The sequence below is a fragment of the Symphalangus syndactylus genome, chromosome 13, assembly GCF_028878055.3.
Source record: "Symphalangus syndactylus isolate Jambi chromosome 13, NHGRI_mSymSyn1-v2.1_pri, whole genome shotgun sequence".
Taxonomy (NCBI): domain Eukaryota; kingdom Metazoa; phylum Chordata; class Mammalia; order Primates; family Hylobatidae; genus Symphalangus; species Symphalangus syndactylus.
Window position 1 is genome coordinate 107,324,202 of NC_072435.2, and position 23,494 is coordinate 107,347,695.

Here is a 23,494-nt window from a genome sequence, read left to right on the forward strand (position 1 = left end):
AAGTTCGTATTTATTTTATACCTGTAACAGTGTCTTCTTTCTGGAAAAAAAAATGGTAAAATACTTTCCGTAAAACTGATGTGTACAGCTTTTCTTCTACTCTTTTTAGCCCCAAGATGTGACATTAGCCAAATGCTTTGTCATTTTGGAACTCACTTAAGCTAAGATAGGTAAGGTGACTACTAATATTATTCCCATTTTATTGATGATGGCACTGAGGCCCATTATGGCTTTGCTTGTTTGCACAGGGTCACAGTGTCTGAAACAGACAGTGGTTTCTCGAGTTTGCCCCCACGTTGTAACCCAGTATTGTCAAATTACTCAATGTAAGAAAGCAACATCATTTTATATCATAGCACTCTTAAATTACTTGTTATAATAAATCTCAACTGTCCTTCTTATGCTTTTCCTTTCAAAAAGTTTACCAGCGTGCATGTGGGAGCTCCACCTTTCGGGACATTCATCTCTCATTCCTGTCCCTCCATCAGATCGTGGAGTCCTGCGTGGAAGGGATCTGTAAGCCAGACCCTAGGATCTACAAGCTGTGCTTGGAGCGGCTTGGCCTGCAGCCCTCCGAGTCCGTGTTTCTTGATGACCTTGGACCAAATCTAAAAGCAGCTGCCAGCCTTGGTATTCACATCATTAAGGTAATGGTAATTTTTGAACCCCCTCCCATGCACCAGCCACTAGTGCAACGTTTCTCTGTAATCTTTTTACATTTGTAGCTCTAGCTTTCCTTAGGGTTTCCCCCTATGTTTCCATAGTCATGTTATTTTGTGTTAATTATGAAATCTATGTGACTATTTGCTTGTATTTTCAATGGGAAGCAAGACAAACAGGTACTGAGAAGGCAGGTTGAGAAAAGAGATAGGAAAGGAGGTGAATGGCAGGCTTAAGACCTTTGTGGGGGTGTTCACACTGTCCTCATGATCCAGTGATGCTGCCTTAAGTGGGGAGCCAGTGCCCACCAGCCATGCAGGCCATGCAGCTCACTGCTGTGAAGCACGAGAAGCCATGTGAGGGGGTCTCATGCCAACTTTTTTCTATTCTTTTTTTTTTTTTCTCATACAGGGGCTTGTTGTGTCACCCAGGCTGGAGTGCAGTGGTGCAATCATAGCTCTCTGTAGCCTCAACCTCCTGGGCTTAAGTGATCCTCCTACCTCAGTCTCCTGAGTAGCTGACCAGAGGCATACACCACCACACCCAACTAATTTTTGTATTTTTTATAGACAGGGTTTTGCCATGTTGCCCAAGCTGGTCTCAAACTCCTGGGCTCAAGCGATCTGCCCACCTTACCCTCCCAAAGTGCTGAGATTACAGGTATGAGCCACCACGCCTGGCTTCTGTTCTTCTATGTTTGGGTTTTCATCGTTGAGCTGATGGGCCTGTAGGGCAAGAACAAACATTGCAGCATAATCTTCTTTCTTCTTGGCACAAGAGGGTATTGTGCTTTTTTTTTTTTTAAACAGAGTTTCACTTTGTCACCCAGGCTGGAATACGGTGGCATGATCTTGGCTCACTGTAACCTCTGCCTCCCTGGTTCAAGCAATTCTCGTGTGTCAGCCCCCAAGTAGCTGGGACTATAGGCGCACGCCACCATGCCCGGTTAATTTTTTGTATTTTAGTAAAGACAGGGTTTCACCATGTTGCCCAAGCTGGTCTCAAACTCCTAAGCTCAGGAAATTTGCCCGCCTCGCCTCCCAAAGATTCACAGCCTCACCACGACCGGCCGTGAATCTTTTTTGAGATGAGGTCTTCCTAAGTTGCCCAGCGCTTTGAAATCCTGGACTCCAGCAGTCCTCTCACCTCAAGCTTCCCAAGTGGCTGGAACTGTGGGTGCACACCATCATGCCTAGCTGTTTTGTGAACCCTTGACCAGTGCTTCTCTCTGCAGGATAGAAAGTTCAGTGTGGTTAGGAGTTAAATGGGAAGAGGAAACTCATTCTACTGCTCCCTCATTAGCTAAATATCCTGGGTCTGAAGGCCTTCCTCAGAGCACTGACTTCTTTGATAATTTCCCTCTAAAGGACTACCCTTTGTAAAAAGTAAAGTAGGCCGGGCGCGGTGGCTCACGCTTGTAATCTCAGCACTTTGGGAGGCCGAGGCGGGCGGATCACGAGGTCAGGAGATCGAGACCATGGTGAAACCCCGTCTCTACTAAAAATACAAAAAAATTAGCCGGGCGTGGTGGCGGGCGCCTGTAGTCCCAGCTACTTGGAGAGGCTGAGGCAGGAGAATGGCGTGAACCCGGGAGGCGGAGCTTGCAGTGAGCTGAGATCGCGCCACTGCACTCCAGCCTGGATGACAGAGCGAGACTCCATCTCAAAAAAAAAAAAAAAGTAAAGTAGAGGTTTTTCTTTAAAGACTTTCCTTGTTATTTAATTAGGAATAAATAGTAACTTGTTTTAGAAGCAAAATTTATTTAAAGACCTGTGCTTTTTTTTTTTTTTTTCGAGACGGAGTCTCATTCTGTTGCCCAGGCTGGAGTGCAGTGGTGCAGTCTCAGCTCACTGCAAGCTCCACCTCCTGGGTTCACGCCATTCTCCTGCCTCAGCCTCCCGAGTAGCTGGGACTACAGGCGTCTGGCTAACTTTTTGTATTTTTAGTAGAGACGGGGTTTCACCGTGTTAGCCAGGATGGTCTCGATCTCCTGACCTCATGATCCACCCGCCTCGGCCTCCCAAAGTGCTGGGATTACAGGTGTGAGCCACCGCGCCCAGCCATGCTAACATTTTAAAATATTTGCTAGCTGCAATAAAGAAATTAATGTATTTTATGTTTTTAGTTCCTACAATTTAGTCTAAATATTTGCCTTGGCATGCTAATACTGGTCCAAGCAAGTATTGGGTCATAGCTTGTTCCTCTTCTTTACTTGAAGGTGTTTTTATTTTTCTCAGCATTTTACAAGTTGCTTCCTTCTTCCTTTGTTTTCCTCTACCTTTGCCTCTTTTAAAAAGTTTTAAGTTGCTAGCCAATTAGGACAAATACAGAATGTAAAGTCTCGTTCCAGCCAATGGAAACTGGACACAGCAGTAGGGTGGACGCGTAAGGTTATAAATAACCCGTCTCCTTTGTTCGGTATACTTTCATGGCAAAACTGCTGGCGAGTGTACCCTTTTTGCAGGAAGTAAAAATAGCCTTGCTGAGTAAATTAAATTTGTGTTAAAGTGCTATTAGGACCTACCAGCCAGATGGCCTAGAAAAATAAAATAGCTTTAAATATAATATTAGCAAAAAACGGCCAGGTGCAGTGGTTCACGCCTGTAATCCTGGCATTTTGGGAGGCTAAGGCGGGCAGATCACGAGGTCAGGAGATCGAGACCATCTGGCTAACACAGTGAAACCCTGTCTCTACTAAAAAAAAATACAAAAAATTAACCGGGCATGGTAGCGGGCACCTGTAGTCCCAGCTATTCAGGAGGCTGATGCAGGAGAATGGCGTGAACCCAGGAGGTGGAGCTTGCAGCGAGCCGAGATCGCGCCACTGCACTCCAGCCTGGATGACAGAGCAAGACTCTGTCTCAAATAATAATAATAATAATAATAATACTAGCAAAAAAAAAGATGTTTGTTTCATAATTAAAACTCAGTGTTGTACCTTCATTCCTAGTAGTACTGCCCCTGATGGACTAAAACAAAAGTGCTACAGGATTAACAGCCCTATCTGATAAACTTGCCAAAAATTCTAAAATAAATAACTCATTTTCTAAAATAATAAAACATTGGTTCAGTGGATAAAAAGAAGTTTTAACTTCAGTTCTCACCTTGTTTGCTCTTGTTATTGGTGTACTTACTCTTTTTTTTTTTTTTCTGAGACGGAGTCTTGCTCTGTCGCTCAGGCTGTAGTGCAGTGGCATGATCTCGGCTCACTGCAAGCTCCGCCTCCCGGGTTCACGCCATTCTCCTGCCTCAGCCTCCCGAGTAGCTGGGACTATAGGCGTCCGCTACTACGCCTGGCTAATTTTTGTATTTTTAGTAGAGACAGGGTTTCACTATGTTGGTCAGGCTGGTCTCGATCTCCTGACCTCATGATCCGCCCGCCTTGGCCTCCCAAAGTGCTAGGATTACAGGCGTGAGCCACCGCGCCCGGCCAGGTGTACTTATTCTTGTAGGCTGTTATATTATTCCCTGCCTTCAAAGTTTTTTTGTTTGTTTGTTTTGAGATGGAGTCTCACTCTGTTGTCTAGGCTGGAGGGCAGTGGCTCAATCTCGGCTCACTGCAACCTCTGCCTCCCAGGTTCAAGTGATTCTCCTGCCTCAGCCTCTCCAGTAGCTGGGATTACAGTGGCACACCACCATGCCCGGTTAATTTTTTTGTATTTTTAGTAGTGATGGGATTTCACCATGTTAGTCAGGCTGGTCTCAAACTCCTGACCCCGTGATCCACCCACCTCAGCCTCCCAAAGTGCTGGGATTACAGGCATGAGCCACCGTGCCCGGCCTTCGAAGTTGTATACAAAATCTTGTCTCTGCCACACTTACAGAGTTAACTCCTAACTCTCCTCCACCCTATTTGGAAAAATTACTTCTATTGGAGGGACAAACAAAGCAATTAAGTCAAAACATATTAAACAAGTTTGAAGAGAAATTATAAAATAAAAAGAGGGGGAATTGTAAAAAGTAAAGTAGAGGTTCCTCTTCAAAGACTTTCCTCCCCATTTAATTAGGAATAAATAGTAACTTCTCTTAGAAGCAAAATTTATTTGAAGACCTGTGCTAACATTGTTAAAAATCTGCTAACCGTGATAAAGAAATCAACATACTTTATGTTCTTAGCTCCCACAATTTAGCCTAAATATTTGCCCTGGCATGCTTATACTGGTCCAAGCAAGCATTAGGTCATAGCGTGTTCCTCTTCCTTATTTGAAGGTGTTTTTACCTTTCTCAGCATTCCACAAGTTACTTCCTCCTTCCTTTGTTCTCCTCTACCTTTGCCTCTTTTAAAATGTTCTAAGTTGCTAGCCAATCAGGACAAATACAGAATGTAAAGTCCCATTCCAGCCAATGGAAACCAGACACTGCAGTAGGGTGGATGCGTCAGGTTATAAATGACCCTGTCTCCTTTGTTTGGTGTACTCTTGTGGCAAAACTGCTGGCGAGTGTACCCTTTCTGCAGGAAGCAAAAATGGCCTTGCTGAGTAAATTAAATTTATGTTCAAGTGCTATGTCTTTATGGCACAGGGGAACAAACATTTCAGACACCTCCTAGGAAACAGATAGGAGCCCCTAAGGCCAGGATTGACTGCTGGCACCTCTTCATTATATATTCTCTACACCTGTACTATCATGACTTGTAAAATTAAAAATATGTATGTATATATATTCTCAACATTCTGTGAAAAGAAGGGAAAAATAACAACAACAAAAAATATACATCTACATATTCTCTCTGAAACCAGGTTAATGACCCAGAGACTGCAGTAAAGGAATTAGAAGCTCTCTTGGGTTTTACATTGAGAGTAGGTGTTCCAAACACTCGGCCTGTGAAAAAGACGATGGAAATTCCGAAAGATTCCTTGGAGAAGTACCTCAAAGACTTACTGGGTATCCAGACCACAGGTATGTGGGCGTCTCTCATGTTTTGGTAACTCTGTCCAAGGCGAAGGTTTTGGTCTGTTTCTCACTTTTCAACCCTAATGGAATGGGCTGGAGACAAAGAAGCTTTACAGTGAGGAAAGTAGCCATTGGGCCTGGTGCATCGGAGCACTGCTTTCAGTTTTGCTTGGGAAAAAGCATTAACTTCCCTATTTGTGGATCTCCAAAAGTGTACCTATCCCACTCTTACAGCTGAGAGTGTGGTATGGCAGTGGTTGCCTGCTTTCAACAGGGAGAGGAACTTGGGGACTGCAGTATGTGCTCAGAGGATTTTACAGTTTCTGATGCTTTGAGACGACAGCCCATTTTGTGAAGGCGACTTAGAAGTTACATTGGCAGGCAGGGTGCGGTGGCTCACACTTGTAATCCCAGCACTTTAGGAGGCTGAGGCAGGTGGATCACGAGGTCACGAGTTCAAGACCAGCCTGGCCAACTTGGTGAAACCCTGTCTCTACTAAAAATACAAAAATTAGCTGGGTGTGGTGGTGGGTGCCTATAATCCCAGATACTCAGGAGGCTGAGGCAGGAGAATTGCTTGAACCCGGGGGGTGGAGGTTGCAGTCAGCCAAGATCGTGCTACTGTACTCCAGCCTGGGTGACAGAGCAAGACTCCATCTCGAGAAAAAAAAAAAAAAAAAAAGAATTTGCATTGCTGACCGGGGCGTAGTGGCTCAGTCCTGTAATTCCAGCATTTTGGGAGGCCGAGGCAGGCGGATCACTTGAGGCCAGGAGTTCGAGACCAGGCTGACCAACATGGTGAAACTTTGACTCTACTAAAAATACAAAAATTAGCTGGTTGTGGTGGTGAACAACTATAGTCCCAGCTGCTCTGGAGACTGAGGCACAGCAGTCACTTGAACCTGGGAGGCAGAGGTTGCAGTGAGCCAAGATCACGCCACTGCAGTCCAGCCTGGGCAACAGAGTGAGACTCCCATCTCAAAAAAAAAAAAGGAAAAGAAAAAAAAAAAGGGCTGGGCACAGTGGCTCATGCCTGTAATCCCAGCACTTTGGGAGGCTGAGGCAGGCAGATTACCTGAAGTCAGGAGTTCGAGGTCAGCCTGGCCAACGTGGTGAAACCCCATCTCTACAAAAATTAGCCAGGCGTTTTGGCGGGCACCTGTAATCCCAGCTACTCGGGAGGCTGAGACAGGAGAATCGCTTGAACCCAGGAGACCGAGGTTGCAGTGAGCTGAGATAGTGCCACTGCAGGCCTGGGCGACAGAGCGAGACTCCGTCCCCGCCCCCCCCCCCAAAAAAGGAAAAATAATGTTGCTGGCTGTGGTAGCTCACCCCTGTAATCCCAGTACTTTGGGAGGCTGAGATGGGCGGATCACCTGAGGTCAGGAGTTCGAGAGCAGCCTGGCCAACATGGCGAAACCCCATCTCTACTAAAAATACAAAAATTAGCCGGGCATGGTGGCACATGCCTATAGCCCCAGGTACTCGGGAGGCTAAGACAGGAGAATCACTTGAACCCGGAGGTGGAGGTTGCAGTGAGCTGAGATCGTGCCACTGCACTGCATGCAGCCTGAGCAGCAGAGCAAGACTCTCTCTCCAAAAAAAAAAAAAAGTTGCATGATTTTAAAACGCAACAAATTGTCTCCATTTCTTGGAGAGAAGTTTTCTCTTTCCTCCTGCACATTCCGCCCTCAGAAAACCAGTGTCTTGTGTGCTTTAGAGGACACTTTTGGGCCAGGGGTGGTGGCTCATGCCCGTAATCCTACCACTTTGGGAGGCTGAGGTGGGCAGATCGCTCGAGGCCAGGAGTTTGAGACCAGCCTGGTCAACATGGTGAAACTCCATCTCTACTAAATATACGAAAATTAGCTGAGGGTGGTGGCGCATGCCTGTAGTCCCAGCTACTGGGGAGGCTAAGGCAGGAGAATCACTTGATCCCAGGAAGCAGAGGTTGCAGTGAGCTGAGATTGCGCCACTGCACTCCAGCCCGGACAACAGAGGGAGACTCCATCTCAAAAACAAAAGAAAACAAAAAAGGAGACTTAACAATTTTTTTAAATTTAATTTGATTTAATTTTTTTTGAGATGGAGTTTCACCCTTGTTGCCTATGGTGGAGTGCAATGGCATGATCTCAGCTCGCTGCAACCTCTGCCTCTTGGGTTCTAGTGATTCTCCTGCCTCAGCCTCCCGAGTAGCTGGGATTACAGACACGTGCTACCATGCCTGGCTAATTTTTGTGTTTTTGGTAGAGACTGCGTTTCACCACGTTGGTCAGGCTGGTCTCAAACTCCTGATCTCAGGTGATCCACCCGCCTTGGCTTCCCAAAGTGCTAGGATTATAGGCATGAGCCTCCGCGCCTGGCCAAAGAAGACATTTTTCCCAGGTAATAAAGGCTTCACCCACTTATTCCATGAAAAAGGCTTTTATTGGTGGAGTTTCATGTTAGGATGTTTTCCAGCAATTGGATTATTGGTAGTGGCCTCTGCACAGCTGAGGCGCCCACTCTGGCCAGCCGGAAGAACTCAGCCTACTTCTGTTGCTTGCCTGCTCTTCTAACCAAGTGAAATCAGTCTATACCCAGGGTTCAGTCTTCTTATGGAGCTGAGAACGAATTAGTTTCACCTCAGCCAGGATCCTGCAAGGGAGCCACAGAATTCAGCCTAGTGCAGTGGGAAATTGCATCTCGTGAAAGCAGCTTTGGGTCAGGCCTAAGGCCTCTGTGTCACTCCTTTCAGCTCTCCCGGCAATGTCAGGCAGAGGGACGTGCAAGGGCACCTTTCATCCTCAGGCTTAAAGCATTCCATTTTGCAAGATGGGTTTCCATAGCTGCGTTTGTGCTTGATAAACAGAATGAACATGTTTTTATTCATGGAGCAGGAGTTGGCAGGAAGGACAAAATTGGACACCTGCACAAACAGAAAATTATTGTGGTATAAAATGAATGGCCTTTGACAAACTGTAGTGGCATGTCATCCTGGACCTGAGTTGGCGGAGTGTAGACCTGGGACTCAGTCACTCCTAGTAGGCAGGGAAGAGGTGCTTTTCTTGCACTGCATGGCAGATGAGGATATTTTGAAGCCCAAATTCAGAACTCATTAGAAAGAAAGAATGTCTGCTCAGATCTGTCCTCCAGGGCTGGTTTGAGTTTTCTTTGTTTTCAAACTTGCAGGCCCATTGGAACTCCTTCAGTTTGATCACAGGCAGTCAAATCCAACTTACTACATCAGGCTGGCTAATCGTGATCTAGTTCTGAGGAAGAAGCCCCCAGGGACACTCCTTCCATCTGCGCATACCATAGAGAGGGAGTTCAGGTAAGTTTTCAGGGCCAGGGGAGCACTTGCCCACTAGCCTCCACTGTGCACAAGCTCAGCCCTAAACTGAAAAGTCAGCACTCCATAAAAACACCCCAAGACATTTAAAACTACAATTATGGCCAGGCTTGGTTCGTCACACCTATAATCCCAGTGCCTTGGGAGACCGAGGCAGGAGGATCATTGAGCCCAAGAGGTCAAGACCAGCCTAGGCAATGCAGCAAGACCCTGTTTCTAGCTCCCCCCTCCAAAAAAAAAGCCTGGGTGTGGTGGCACGAACCTGTAGTCACACCTACTCAGGAGGCTGAGGTGGGAGGATCGCTTGAGCTGGGAGGTTGAGGCTACAGTGAGTTACTGTGGCATCATTGCACTCCCACCTGGGAGACATTGTGAGACCCTGCTCCAATCCCCAAAAAAGCCAAATGTAAATTACAACTATTCTGGAAAACAATATGATACAATTTATTAAAAGCCTCAGCGTTTTCATACTTTCAGACCTAATAATTCCAATTCTGGGGCTCTGTCTTAAAGAAATAATTCTAAGTAGGGGGAAACAGCTTTATGTATTAATATGCTCACCAAAAAGTTGTTTAATAATAAGAATTTGGAAGGCCAGGAGCAGTAGCTAATGTAGTCCCAGCACTTTGGGAGGCTGAGGCAGGTGGATCACTTGAAATCAGGAATTCGAGACCAGCCTGGACAACATAGTGAAAACCTGTCTCTACCAAAAATACAAAAAGTAGATGGGTGTGGTGGCACATACCTGTAGTTCCATCTACTCAGGAGGCTGAGGTGGGAGGATCTCTTGAACCTGGGAGGTGGAGGCTGCACTGAGCCGAGATGGGCACCACTGCACTCCAGCCTGGGTGATGGAGCGAGACTCTGTCTCAAGAAACAAACAAAAGAGTTTGGAAACTACTTAAATATACTATAATCTGTACCATAATCAGGAAATAATTAAGTAAACCTTGTATATGTACTTGTCGCAATGACAGTAATAGTAATAGCTAACATTTATTGAATGGTTAGTATGTGCCAGGCACTAAAATAAATGCTTTGAATGTCTTGTTACTGCAGAGCATCCTCACAACTCTATGATATGTTACTATTATAATCCTCATTTACAACTGGGAAAAATAAGGCTTAAAGAAACCAAGGCAGGCAGATTGCTTTGAGCTCAGGCGTTCGAGCCCAGCCTAGGCAACATGGTGAAACCCTGACTCTACAAAAAATACAAAAATTAGCCGGGTGTTGGTGGCTTGCACCTGTAGTCCCAGCTACATGGGAGGCTGAGGCTGGAGAATCACTTGAACCCAGGAAGCAGAGGTTGTAGTGAGCTGAGATTGTACCACTGCACTCACAAAGTAAGACCCTGTCTCAAAAAAAAAAAAAAAAATTAACCAGCATACCCAGGGTCATAAAACTAGTAAGCAAGTGCTAGAGTCCGGCTTTATAGCCAGTCCGTGAGATTTCATAGCTCACCTTTAATGATTATGCTGTTATTGCAGCTAATAAAAGTATGCCTATAATAACAAATGTGTATGATAAAATTTTAAGATAGTAAAGGCAGATACAAACTGCATATATAGTATTAGCTGATTTTTTTTGTTTGTTTTTAGGCATAGTGTCACTATTGCCCAGGCTGGAGTACAGTGGTGTGATGATACCTCACTGTAAACTCGAACTCCTGGGCTCAAGTGATTCTCCTGCCTCAGCCTCCCAAGTACTACAGGCACATGCCATCATGCCTGGCTAGTTTTAAAAATTTTTTTGTAGAGACGGGGCCTCACTATATTGCTTGAACTCTTGGCCTCAAGCAGTCCTCCCACCTTGGCCTCCCAAAGTATTGGGGATTACAGGCATGAGCCAGCGTGCCTGGCCAAGGTTTTTGATTATTAATTCAATTTAACAGAAATACTATTACTCAGATATTTTATTTCATCTTGTTTTAGTTTTGGTAAGTTGTAATTTCTAAGGAGTCTGTTCATATCACCTAAGCTGTTGAATTTATTACTTATAATATTCCTTTACTATCCTTATCCTTTTAATATATGTAGGATCTATAGTGATATCCTTTTTTTTTTTTTTTTTTGAGATGGAGTCTTGCTCTGGAGTGGAGTGGCATGATCTTGGCTCATTGCCACTTCCATCTCCCAGGTCCAAGTGATTCTCCTGCCTTAGCCTCCCAAGTAACAGGGATTACAGGCACACGCCACCATGCCCAGCTAATTTACTATTTTTAGTAGAGATGGGGTTTCCCCATGTTGGCCAGGCTGGTCTACAACCCCTGACCTCAAGTGATTCACCTGCCTCGGCCTCCCAAAGTGCTGGGATTACAGGTATGAGCTACTATGCCCACCCTTTATCACTGCTGGTATTGATTGATAATTTGTATTCTCTCTCTCATTTGTCTAGCTAGGGATTTATCAGTTACGTTGATCTGGGAACCACAGTTTGGTTTTGTTACTTTTTTCTATTGTTTGTTTTGTTTCGAGGCAGAGTTTTTGCTCTGTCACCCAGGCTGGAGTGCAGTGGCGCAATCTCGGCTCACTGCAACCTCTGCCTCCCAGGTTCAAGTGATTCTCCTGCCTCAGCCTCCTGAGTAGGTAGAATTACAGGCGTGAGGCACCATGCCTGGCTAATTTTTGTATTATTATTATTATTTTTTGAGACGGAGTCTCACTCTGTTGCCCAGGCTGGAGTGCAGTGGCACAATCTCGGCCCACTGCAAGCTCCGCCTCCCAGGTTCACGCCATTCTCCTGCCTCAGCCTCCTGAGTAGCTGGGACTACAGGTGCCCACCACCACTCCTGGCTAATTTTTTTTGTATTTTTAGTAGAGACAGGGTTTCACCACGTTAGCTAGGATGGTCTCGATCTCCTGACCTCGTGATCCACCCTCCTCGGCCTCCCACAGTGCTGAGATTACAGGCATGAGCCACCATGCCCGGCCCTAATTTTTGTATTTTTAATAGAAACGGGGTTTCGCCGTATTGGCCAGGCTGGTGTTGAACTCCTGACCTGAGGTGATCCGCCCACCTTGGCCCCCCAAAGTGCTGGGATTATAGGTGTGAGCTAGTGTGCTGGGCTAGATTTTAATTTTTATTGAAATTTATTGAGATTTATTTTATTATTAATTTTTTTTTTTTTAAAGGGAGGGAACCATCTTTTATTCCTTCAAAGTACACGATGGTGTAGCATAAAGCAGGAAATGAAAGCCGATAAGGGAGGATCTCTTTAAAATCTGACCAAGAGATGTAAATTAGAGTAAAAAAGAACCTGGAGTGCCATTATTTCTGCTGCATTGACACAGACTGTGTGGGAAAAAGTCTGTAGGCTGTTTTCCCTTTTTTTTTTTTATTTTTTTTATTTTTTATTATTATACTTTAGGTTTTAGGGTACATGTGCACAATGTGCAGGTTTGTTACATATGTATCCATGTGCCATGTTGGTTTGCTGCACCCATTAACTCGTCATTTAGCATTAGGTATATCTCCTAATGCTGTCCCTCCCCCTTCCCCGCACCCCACAACAGTCCCCGGAGTGTGATGTTCCCCTTCCTGTGTCCATGTGTTCTCATTGTTCAATTCCCACCTATGAGTGAGAACATGCGGTATTTGGTTTTTTGTCCTTGCGATAGTTTACTGAGAATGATGTTTTCCAGTTTCATCCGTGTCCCTACAAAGGACATGAACTCATCATTTTTTATGGCTGCATAGTATTCCATGGTGTATATGTGCTAATAAAGAAGAAAAGAGAGAAGAATCAAATAGATGCAATAAAAAATGAAAAAGGGGATATCACCACCGATCCCACAGAAATACAATCTACCATCAGAGAATACTACAAACACCTCTATGCAAATAAACTAGAAAATCTAGAAGAAATGGATAAATTCCTTGACAAATACACCCTCCCAAGACTAAATCAGGAAGAAGTTGAATCTCTGAATAGACCAATAACAGGATCTGAAATTGTGGCAATAATCAATAGCTTACCAACTAAAAAGAGTCCAGGACCTGATGGATTAATAGCCGAATTCTACCAGAGGTACAAGGAGGAGCTGGTACCATTCCTTCTGAAACTATTCCAATCGATAGAAAAAGAGGGAATCCTCCCTAACACATTTTATGAAGCCAGCATCGTCCTGATACCAAAGCCTGGCAGAGACATAACCAAAAAAGAGAATTTCAGACCAATATCCTTGATGAACATTGATGCAAAAATCCTCAATAAAATACTGGCAAACCGAATCCAGCAGCACATCAAAAAGCTTATCCACCATGATCAAGTGGGCTTCATCCCTGGGATGCAAGGCTGGTTCAACATACTCAAATCAATAAATGTAATCCAGCATATAAACAGAACCAAAGACAAAAACCACATGATTATCTCAATAGATGCAGAAAAGGCCTTTGACAAAATTCAACAACCCTTCATGCTAAAAACTCTTAATAAATTAGGTATTGATGGGACGTATCTCAAAATAATAAGAGCTATCTATGACAAACCCACAGCCAATGTCATACTGAATGGGCAAAAACTGGAAGCATTCCCTTTGAAAACTGGCACAAGACAGGGATGCCCTCTCTCACCACTCCTATTCAACATAGTGCTGGAAGTTCTGGCCAGAGCAATCAGGCAGGAGAAGGAAATAAAGGGTATTCAATTAGGAAAAGAGGAAGTCAAATTGTCCCTGTTTGCAGATGACATGATTGTATATCTAGAAAACCCCATTGTCTCAGCCCAAAATCTCCTTAAGCTGATTAGCAACTTCAGCAAAGTCTCAGGATACAAAATCAATGTACAAAAATCGCAAGCATTCTTGTACACCAATCACAGACAAACAGAGAACCAAATCATGAGTGAACTCCCATTCACAATTGCTTCAAAGAGAATAAAATACCTAGGAATCCAACTTACAAGGGATGTGAAGGACCTCTTCAAGGAGAACTACAAACCACTGCTCAATGAAATAAAAGAAGATACAAACAAATGGAAGAACATTCTGTGCTCATGGGTTGGAAGAATCAATATAGTGAAAATGGCCATACTGCCCAAGGTAATTTATAGATTCAATGCCATCCCCATCAAGCTACCAATGACTTTCTTCACAGAATTGGAAAAAACTACTTTAAAGTTCATATGGAACCAAAAAAGAGCCCGCATCGCCAAGTCAATCCTAAGCCAAAAGAACAAAGCTGGAGGCATCACACTACCTGACTTCAAACTATACTACAAGGCTACAGTAACCAAAACAGCATGGTACTGGTACCACAACAGAGACATAGATCAATGGAACAGAACAGAGCCCTCAGAAATGATGCCGCATATCTACAACTATCTGATCTTTGACAAACCTGACAAAAACAAGAAATGGGGAAAGGATTCCCTATTTAATAAATGGTGCTGGGAAAACTGGCTAGCCATATGCAGAAGGCTGAAACTGGATCCCTTCCTTACACCTTATACAAAAATTAATTCAAGATGGATTAAAGACTTACATGTTAGACCTAAAACCATTAAAATCCTACAAGAAAGCCTAGGCAATACCATTCAGGACATAGGTGTGGGCAAGGACTTCATGTCTAAAACACCAAAAGCAATGGCAACAAAAGCCAAAATTGACAAATGGGATCTAATTAAACTAAAGAGCTTCTGCACAGCAAAAGAAACTACCATCAGAGTGAACAGGCAACCTACAGAATGGGAGAAAATTTTTGCAACCTACTCATCTGACAAAGGTCTAATATCCAGAATCTACAATGAACTCAAACAAATTTACAAGAAGAAAACAAACAACCCCATCAAAAAGTGAGCAAAGGACATGAACAGACAATTCTCAAAAGAAGACATTTATGCAGCCAAAAAACACATGAAAAAATACTCCTCATCACTGGCCATCAGAGAAATGCAAATCAAAACCACAGTGAGATACCATCTCACACCAGTTAGAATGGCCATCATTAAAAAGTCAGGAAACAACAGTTGCTGGAGAGGATGTGGAGAAATAGGAACACTTTTACACTGTTGGTGGGACTGTAAACTAGTTCAACCATTGTGGAAGTCAGTGTGGCGATTCCTCAGGGATCTCAAACTAGAAATACCATTTGACCCAGCCATCCCATTACTGGGTATATACCCAAAGGACTATAAATCATGCTGCTATAAAGACACATGCACACGTATGTTTATTGCGGCACTATTCACAATAGCAAAAAGTTGGAACCAACCCAAATGTCCAACAATGATAGACTGGATTAAGAAAATGTGTCACATGTTATTAATTTTTTTGCACACAAAACAATAAACATTTTCTAAAAATACAAACAAAAAGATGCATATCAAACATATTAGGAAGGTTGCACATGGGAAGACGGGGAATAGAAATGGGGATGGGAATTAAAGAAAATAAATGAGAGAGGGACTTTGTGTGGATCAATGATAACTCAATCCTCTATTTGACAAAAAAGAAGGAGAAGGAAGAGGAAGAAAAAGAAAGTGGGATAAAGGATCAGAAAGGGAGGAAAATCGAAAAAATTAGAGTATGACTCCAGGGTAGACCTGTTTTGTTGTCGCTGGGTTGGTTGGTTGGTTTGTCTGTTGTATTTTTCATATGTTTCACCATGTCGGCCAGGCTGGTCTCGAACTCCTAACCTCAAGTGATCAACCCGCCCCGGCCTCCCAGAGTGCTGGGACTACAGGCGTGAGCCACCATGTCCAGCCCCCACATTGCTTCTGGCGTCCATGGTAGACCTCCCAGACGGGGCGGCCAGGCAGAGGCACTCCCCACATCCCAGACGAGGCGGCCAGGCAGAGGCACTCCTCACTTCCCAGATGGGGCGGCCGGGCAGAGACGCTCCTCACTTCCTAGACGGGGTGGCGGCCGGGCAGAGGGGCTCCTCACTTCCCGGACGGGGCGGCCGGGCAGAGGCGCTCCTCACATCCCAGACGATGGGCGGCCGGGCAGAGGCGCTCCTCACTTCCCAGACGGGGCGGCCGGGCAGAGGTGCACCTCACTTCGCAGACGGGGTGGCCAGGCAAAGGCGCTCCTCACATCCCAGACGGGGCGGCCAGGCAGAGGCGCTCCTCACATCCCAGACGGGGCGGCCAGGCAGAGGCGCTCATCACTTCTTTCCAGACGGGGCCGCCTGGCAGAGGCGCTCCTCACTTCTTCCCAGACGGGGCCGCCGGGCAGAGGCGCTCCTCACTTCTTCCCAGACGGGGCGGCCGGGCAGAGGCGCTCCTCACATCCCAGACGGGGCGGCCAGGCAGAGGCGCTCATCACTTCTTTCCAGACGGGGCCGCCTGGCAGAGGCGCTCCTCACTTCTTCCCAGACGGGGCGGCCAGGCAGAGGCGCTCCTCACTTATTCCCAGACTGGGCGGCCGGGCAGAGGCGCTCCTCACTTCTTCCCAGACGGGGCGGCCGGGCAGAGGCGCTCCTCACTTCTTCCCAGACGGGGCGGCCGGGCAGAGGCGCTCCTCGCACCCCAGATGGGGCGGCCGGGCAGAGGTGCTCCTCGCATCCCAGACGGGGCGGCCGGGCAGAGGCGCTCCTCACTTCCCAGACGGGGCAGCCGGGCAGAGGCGCCCCTCACTTCCCAGATGGGGTGGCTGGACAGAGGCGCCCCTCACTTCCCAGATGGGGCGGCCGGGCAGAGGCGCTCCTCACTTCTTCCCAGACGGGGCGGCCGGGCAGAGGCGCTCCTCACTTATTCCCAGACTGGGCGGCCGGGCAGAGGCGCTCCTCACTTCTTCCCAGACGGGGCGGCCGGGCAGAGGCGCTCCTCACTTCTTCCCAGACGGGGCGGCCGGGCAGAGGCGCTCCTCGCATCCCAGACGGGGCGGCCGGGCAGAGGCGCTCCTCGCATCCCAGACGGGGCGGCCGGGCAGAGGCGCTCCTCACTTCCCAGACGGGGCAGCCGGGCAGAGGCGCCCCTCACTTCCCAGATGGGGTGGCTGGACAGAGGCGCCCCTCACTTCCCAGATGGGGCGGCCGGGCAGAGGCGCTCCTCACTTCTTCCCAGACGGGGCGGCTGGGCATAGGCACTCCTCACTTCCCAGACGGGGCGGCCGGGCAGAGGCTCTCCTCACATCCCTGACGGGGCGGCCGGGCAGAGGCGCTCCTCACTTCTTCCCAGACGGGGTGGCCGGGCAGAGGCGTTCCTCACATCCCAGAGAATGGGCAGCCAGGCAGAGACGCTCCCCACCTCCTAGACGGGGCAGCGGCCGGGCAGAAGCTGCAATCCCAGCACCCTGGGAAGCCGAGGCAGAGGCTGCAGCCAGCCAAGACCACGCCACCGCACTCCAGCCCGGGCAACACCGAGCACCGAGTGAGCAAGACCCCGTCTGCAGTCCCAGCACCTGGGGAGGCCGAGGCGGGCAGACCACTCGAGGTCAGGAGCTGGAGACCAGCCTGGCCAACATGGCGAAACTGCACCTCCAGCCAAAGGAGAAAAAGCAGGCAGAGGTGGTGGCGCGCGCCGGCAATCCCAGCAGGCCGGGGCAGGAGAATCACGGGAGCTGGAGGCAGGGAGTCTGCAGCGAGCCGACTATACTCCAGCCTGGGCCACAGAGGGAAGAAAAGGAAGGAAGGAAGGACGGAAGGAAGGAAGGAAGGAAGGCTATTGAGATTTATTTTATGGACCAGCACATGACTTATCTTGGTGAACATATTGTGTTTACTTAAAAATAATGTGTATTTTGCAATATCTGAGTGAGTGGTATACAAATGTCCATCAGATCAAGTTGGTAGTGGGTTCAGATATATGTCTTTAGATAAATCTATTTTTGTCTAATTCTATCATTACTGAGAAAGGAGTGTTAAAATCTCATCTAAGACTTGTGGATTTCTTCATTTTTTTCTCTTTTGATCATTTTTACTTGATGTATTTTGAAGCTCTGTTGTTTAGCACATACATATTTATGATTGTAATATCTTTCTGATGAACTTGCAGTTGTATCATTTTCAAATGTCTCTCTTTGTCTCTGATGGTACACTGTTGTAAAGGCTGCTTTATTTGATATTAAAGTAGCCGCACCAGCTTTCTTATGCTTAGTGATTGCATAATGCTTCCATTTCCATCCTTGTTTTTGCAACCTATCTATGTTTATATATTCAGTGCATATCTCTTGTAGACATCATGTAATTAGGTCATGTTTTTCTGTCCAGGCTGAAAACATCTGTCTTTTATTTTTATTTTTATTTTATTTATTTATTTTTTTTTTGAGATGGAGTCTTGCTCTGTCACCCAGGCTGGAGCGCAGTGGAGCCATCTTGGCTCATTGCAACCTCCGCCTCCTGGGTTCAAACGATTCTCATGCTTCAGCCACCCAAGTAGCTGGGATTACAGGCATGTGCCACCACGCCTGGCTAATTTTTGTATTTTTAGTTGAGACAGGGTTTTACCATGTTGGCCAGGGTGGTCTTGAACTCTTAGGCTTAAGCAGTCCTCCCTCTCAGCCTCCCAAAGTGCTGGGATTACAGGCAGGAGCCACCATGCGTGGCCAGCTTCTGTCTTTTAATTGGAATCTATTCATCTTTTGAGTTTAATGTAATTATTGATATGGTTGATTTAGGTCTACAATTTCACCATTGGTTTTTTTGTTTGTCCCATCAGTTTTTTTGTTCTTACCTACTTTTGGGTCAATTGAATATTTTTTAGAATTTCATTTTAATTTATGTACCATTTTTAATTCAGAAAAGTAATTTCAGGCCGGGTGCAATGGCTTATGCCTGTAATCCCAGGACTTTGGGAGGCTGAGGCAGGTGGATCACCTGAGGTCAGGAATTTGAGACCAGCCTGGCCAACATGGCGAAACCGCGTCTCTACTAAAAATAAAAAAATTAGCTGGGCGTGGTGGTGCACATCTGTAATCCCAGCTACTCAGGAGGCTGAGGCCTGAGAATGGCTTGAACCTAGGAAGTAGAGGTTGCAGTGAGCCAAGATGGCGCCACTGCACTCCAGCCTGGGTGACAGAGCGAGACTGTGTCTCAAAAAACAAAACAAACAAACAAACAAAAAACAAAGAAAAGTAACTTCAAGAAAATCTCATCAATTCAGCCAGCAATTTTGTTTATTTTCATTTGTCCTGGCAGGATTATGAAAGCCCTTGCAAATGCTGGAGTACCTGTCCCTAACGTTCTTGATCTCTGTGAAGATTCAAGGTAAAGTTCAGATGTTTTTGCTATTGCACATTCAAGGTACTAGAGAGAAAAGCCCATATGCTAACACAAATTCCAATTTGATAAAGACAAATAAAATTTGAGTAGGAGGGAAAAGAAACTTTATCGCAACCTCTCCCAGAAGTTCTCAGATATTTAAGTTATCCTGCAAGATAAGTATATGCCTGCTTTAGGGAGAATTGGTAGAAAACATCTTTTTTAACATTCAAAAAATACATATTTATCTAGTTTCATGTTGCTTGTTTTTGTTTATTTTTTTAAATCAGAGTCTTTCTAAACTGTTTTGTTTTGTTTTGTTTTGTTTTTTGAGACGGAGTCTCATTCTGTCACCCAGGCTGGACTCCAGTGGCCTAATCTCGGCTCACTGCAACCTCTGCCTCCTGGGTTCAAGTGATTCTGCTGCCTCAGCCTCCTGAGTAGTGAGATTACAGGCGCCGCCTACTACACCCGGCTAGTTTTTGTAATTTTTAAGTAGAGACAGGGTTTCACCATGTTGGCCATGATAGTCTCCAACTCCTGACCTCAGGTGATCCGCCCACTTCGGCCTCCCATAATGCTGGGATTACAAGTGTAAGCCACTGCGCCCGGCCCGAAACTATTTTAAACAGCTTTGTAACATGCTTTTTGAGTGTCTCTTCTTTCCTAACGTTTTAATTATGTAACATTTGAAACCTTCAGAAAAGGTGAAAGAAGAAAAAATAATACAGTGAATACCTGTTTACACTTCGTCTAGATCAGAAATTAAAACAGTTAACATTTTGCCACATTTATTTTCTATGTATGTATGTGTGTATACATGTATGCTTTTAACATGTAGATAATGATTTTTTTTTGGCTGAACCTTTTGAAATAAGTTTCAGACAGCATGCATCTCTCAAGAATAAAGACATCGACCGGGCATAGTGGCTCATGCCTGTAATCCCAGCACTTAAGGAGGCTGAGGCGGGCAGATCACTTGAGCCCAGGAGTTTGAGACCAGCCAGGGCAACATGGCAAAACCCCATCTCTACAAAAACAAACAAAAAATTAGCCAGGCGTGGAGGTGCACACCTGTAGTCCTACCTACTTACCCGGAAGATTGAGGTGGGAGGATCACCTGAGCCCGGGAGGTGGAGGCTGCAGTGAGCTGTGATCACACCACTGCACTCTAGGCTGGATGATAGAGTGAGACCCTGTGTTTTTTTTTTTTTTTTTTTTTTTTTGAGATGGAGTCTCACTCTGTTGCCCAGGCTGGAGTGAAATGGTGCGGTCTGGGCACACTGCAACCTCTGCCCCTGGATTCAAGCAATTCTCCTGCCTCAGCCTCCCAAGTAGCTGGGATTACAGGCATGTGCCACCACACCCGGCTAATTTTTGTATTTTTAATGGAGACGGGGTTTCGCCTTGTTGGCCAGGCTGGTCTCAAACTCTTGACCTCAAGTGATCCATCCGCCTCGGCCTCCCAAAGTGCTGGATTACAGGTGTGAGCCACTGCACCCGGCCGACATTGTCTTTCATAACCATAACACCAGTATACCTAACATAACTAACAATTATTTAATAATAATACTGAATATCTAGCCCATGTTCAAATTTCCCCAATCCAAAACATCTTTTGTAATAGTTTTTCAGCTTGAAACATCTGTAATGGTAGGATTTTCAAAACAATTTTTTAGAGTAGTAAACTGGAGGCTGAGGCAGATGGATCACTTGAAGCCAGGAGTTTGAGACCAGCCTGGCCAACCTGGTGAAACCCTGTCTCCACTGAAAATACAAAAATTAGCTGGGCATGGTGGCATGCACCTGGAGTCCCAGCTACTTGGAAGGCTGAAGCAGGAGAATCGTTTGAACCCGAGAGGCAGAGTTTGCAGTAGGCCGAGATCACACCACCGCACTCCAGCCTGGGTGATAGAGTGAGACTCCGTCTCAAAAATAAATAAATAAATAAATAAATAAATAAATAAATAAATAAATAGAGTAGTAAACTGATTGCTAGTAATGACCAAAAGATGGATTAGTGACATGTCATTGGGTCACCTTAGTACTGCTGGGTGGTATATACACCACTCATACCACCAAAAAATGATTAAAAAAAACCTCAATAACAAGAAGGGATACTTACTGAACCCTTATTGGAACCAGAGACCATGCCAGGCACTCTGTATGTTTGTTCCTTAATTCATGTTTTTTTTTTTTTTAAGTAACAAGTACCCTGGAAGCTCCCTTAATTCTTGCAATTACCCTTTGAAGTGGGTATGTTTTACAGATTAAAAAACAACAACATGGCTGGGTGCAGTGGCTCACGCCTGTAATCCCAGCACTTTGGGAGGCTGAGGCGGGCGGATTATAAGGTCAGGAGATTGAGACCATCCTGGCTAATACAGTGAAACACCGTCTCTACTAAAAATACAAAAAATTAGCTAGGTATGATGGCACACACCTGTAGTTCCAGCTATTCGGGATGCTGAGGCAAGAGAATCACTTGAACCCCGGAGGCAGAGGTTGCAGTGAGCCAAGATCGTGCCACTGCACTTCAGCCTAGGTGACAGAGCAAGACTCCATCTCAACAACAAAGCTCAGAGAGGTTTAATAAGTCTCTCAGGGTCACTCTTCAAGTAAGGGCAGAGTTGGGATTTAAACCTGGTTCCGACCAGGTGCAGTGGCTCACACCCGTAATCCCAACACTTTGGGAGGCTGAGGCAGGCAGATTACCTGAGATCAGGAGTTTGAGACCAGCCTGGCCAACATGGTGAAACCCCGTCTGTACTAAAAATACAAAAATTAGGCATGGTGGCGTACACCTGGAGTTCCAACTATTTGGGAGGCTGAGGCAGGAGAATCGCTTGAACCCAGGAGGAGGAGGTTGCAGTGAGCCAAGATCGCACCACTGCACTTCAGCCTGGGCGACAGAGCAAGACTCCATCTCAAAAAAATAAATAAATAGTCCGGGAGCAGTGGCTCACGCCTATAATCCCACCATTTTGGGAGGCCAAGGTGGGCAGATCATGAGGTCAGGAGATCAAGACCAGGCTAACATGGTGAAACCCTGTCTCTACTAAAAATACAAAAAATTAGCAGGGCGTGGTGGCGGGCGCCTGTAGTCCAGCTACTCAGGAGGCTGAGGCAGGAGAATGGTATGAACCTGGGAGGCGGAGCTTGCAGTGAGCCAAGATTGCGCCACTGCACTCCAGCCTGGGCGACAGAGCGAGACTCCATCTCCAAAAAAAAATTAAAAAAAAAAAAATAAATAAATAAAAAATAAAAACCTGGTTCGGTGTGACTACAGAGGTCCTTCTCTGAGCCTTGCTGCTTGCTACATTATTACACTTTGAATCCATTCCAGTGGCTTACACAAATGAACCAGGGAGAAGAGAAAAGCGTGCTGTCCAAGAAGCATAGATGTACGTGCATGTGTGTGTGCACGTGTGTATGTACGTGTGTGTGCACGTGTGTATGTACATGTGTGTGTGCATGTATGTGGATTGATCCGTTGCAAGAGAGGATACTTCTAATGCACTGTGCTTATGTGAAAGGAAAAAGGAAGTATCCATTGCTCTGGGTCTGAACTCTTCACCAGCTCCCAACCCGTACACCCAGGGACAGTGACAAAGAATAGGGTCATGACTAACAGCCTGCCACATTGTGACTCTGATCCCTGAAACCCCTTCTGTGTTCCTCCCAGTGTCATTGGCACCCCCTTCTATGTGATGGAGTACTGCCCAGGTCTCATCTACAAAGACCCTTCTCTGCCAGGCTTGGAGCCCAGCCACAGGCGAGCCGTATACACTGCCATGAACACAGTCCTGTGCAAAATTCACAGTGTGGATCCGAAGGCTGTGGGGCTTGAAGACTATGGGAAGCAAGGTGAGCAGGAGGCCACATCTCCCATGCTGGTTGTTTCATCACTAGTGCTTCTGCTTTTAGGATCTGAATTGTTTTGGGTCGTTTTGAGTATTAACACACCAAGCATAAGGCAGACTTAGCTTCTTTCGTGGAAATCCAGTTTAGTTTTAATGGAGGTGTTGCTAACTTAGGCATTTGGGCCTTCGATAAATCGCTTTATGAACTACACAATCTTTCTTCCCTGCAACTTTTTTTTTCATTTTTTTCCCTTAAATATTCTGCTATCCAATTCCCTGCAACTTTTATCTCACTAGACCATTGAAACTTTTTTTCTGATACTGACCATAGGTATTTAAAATGTATTTTTCTCCGTTTTTTACCCTTTCCCCTAAATATTCTTTTCAACAGGAATATATATATTTTTCGAGATGGGGGTCTCACTGTGTTGCCCAGGCTGGTCTCAAACTTCTGGGCTCAAGCCATCCTCCTGTCTCAGCCTCCCAAGTAGTTGGGACTCTGGGTATGTGCCACCGTGTCCAGTTTCAACAGGGATAGTTTTTTTGTTTGTTTTTTGAGACAGGGTCTCTCTCTGTCGCCCACACTGGAGTGTAGTGGCGTGAT

At 45.9% G+C, this 23,494-nt stretch overlaps 1 protein-coding gene across 1 annotated transcript in view; it reads left to right on the plus strand.

The window, feature by feature from the left end:
* ACAD10 (acyl-CoA dehydrogenase family member 10) overlaps positions 1 to 23,494 on the plus strand; it is an 84,204-nt gene that overhangs the window by 30,607 nt on the left and 30,103 nt on the right. Inside the window, 5 exon segments of the mRNA XM_063614433.1 lie at positions 489 to 647; positions 5,400 to 5,559; positions 8,725 to 8,866; positions 18,965 to 19,033; positions 22,713 to 22,894. Of these exon segments, the coding sequence (XP_063470503.1) occupies positions 489 to 647; positions 5,400 to 5,559; positions 8,725 to 8,866; positions 18,965 to 19,033; positions 22,713 to 22,894 (712 nt within the window).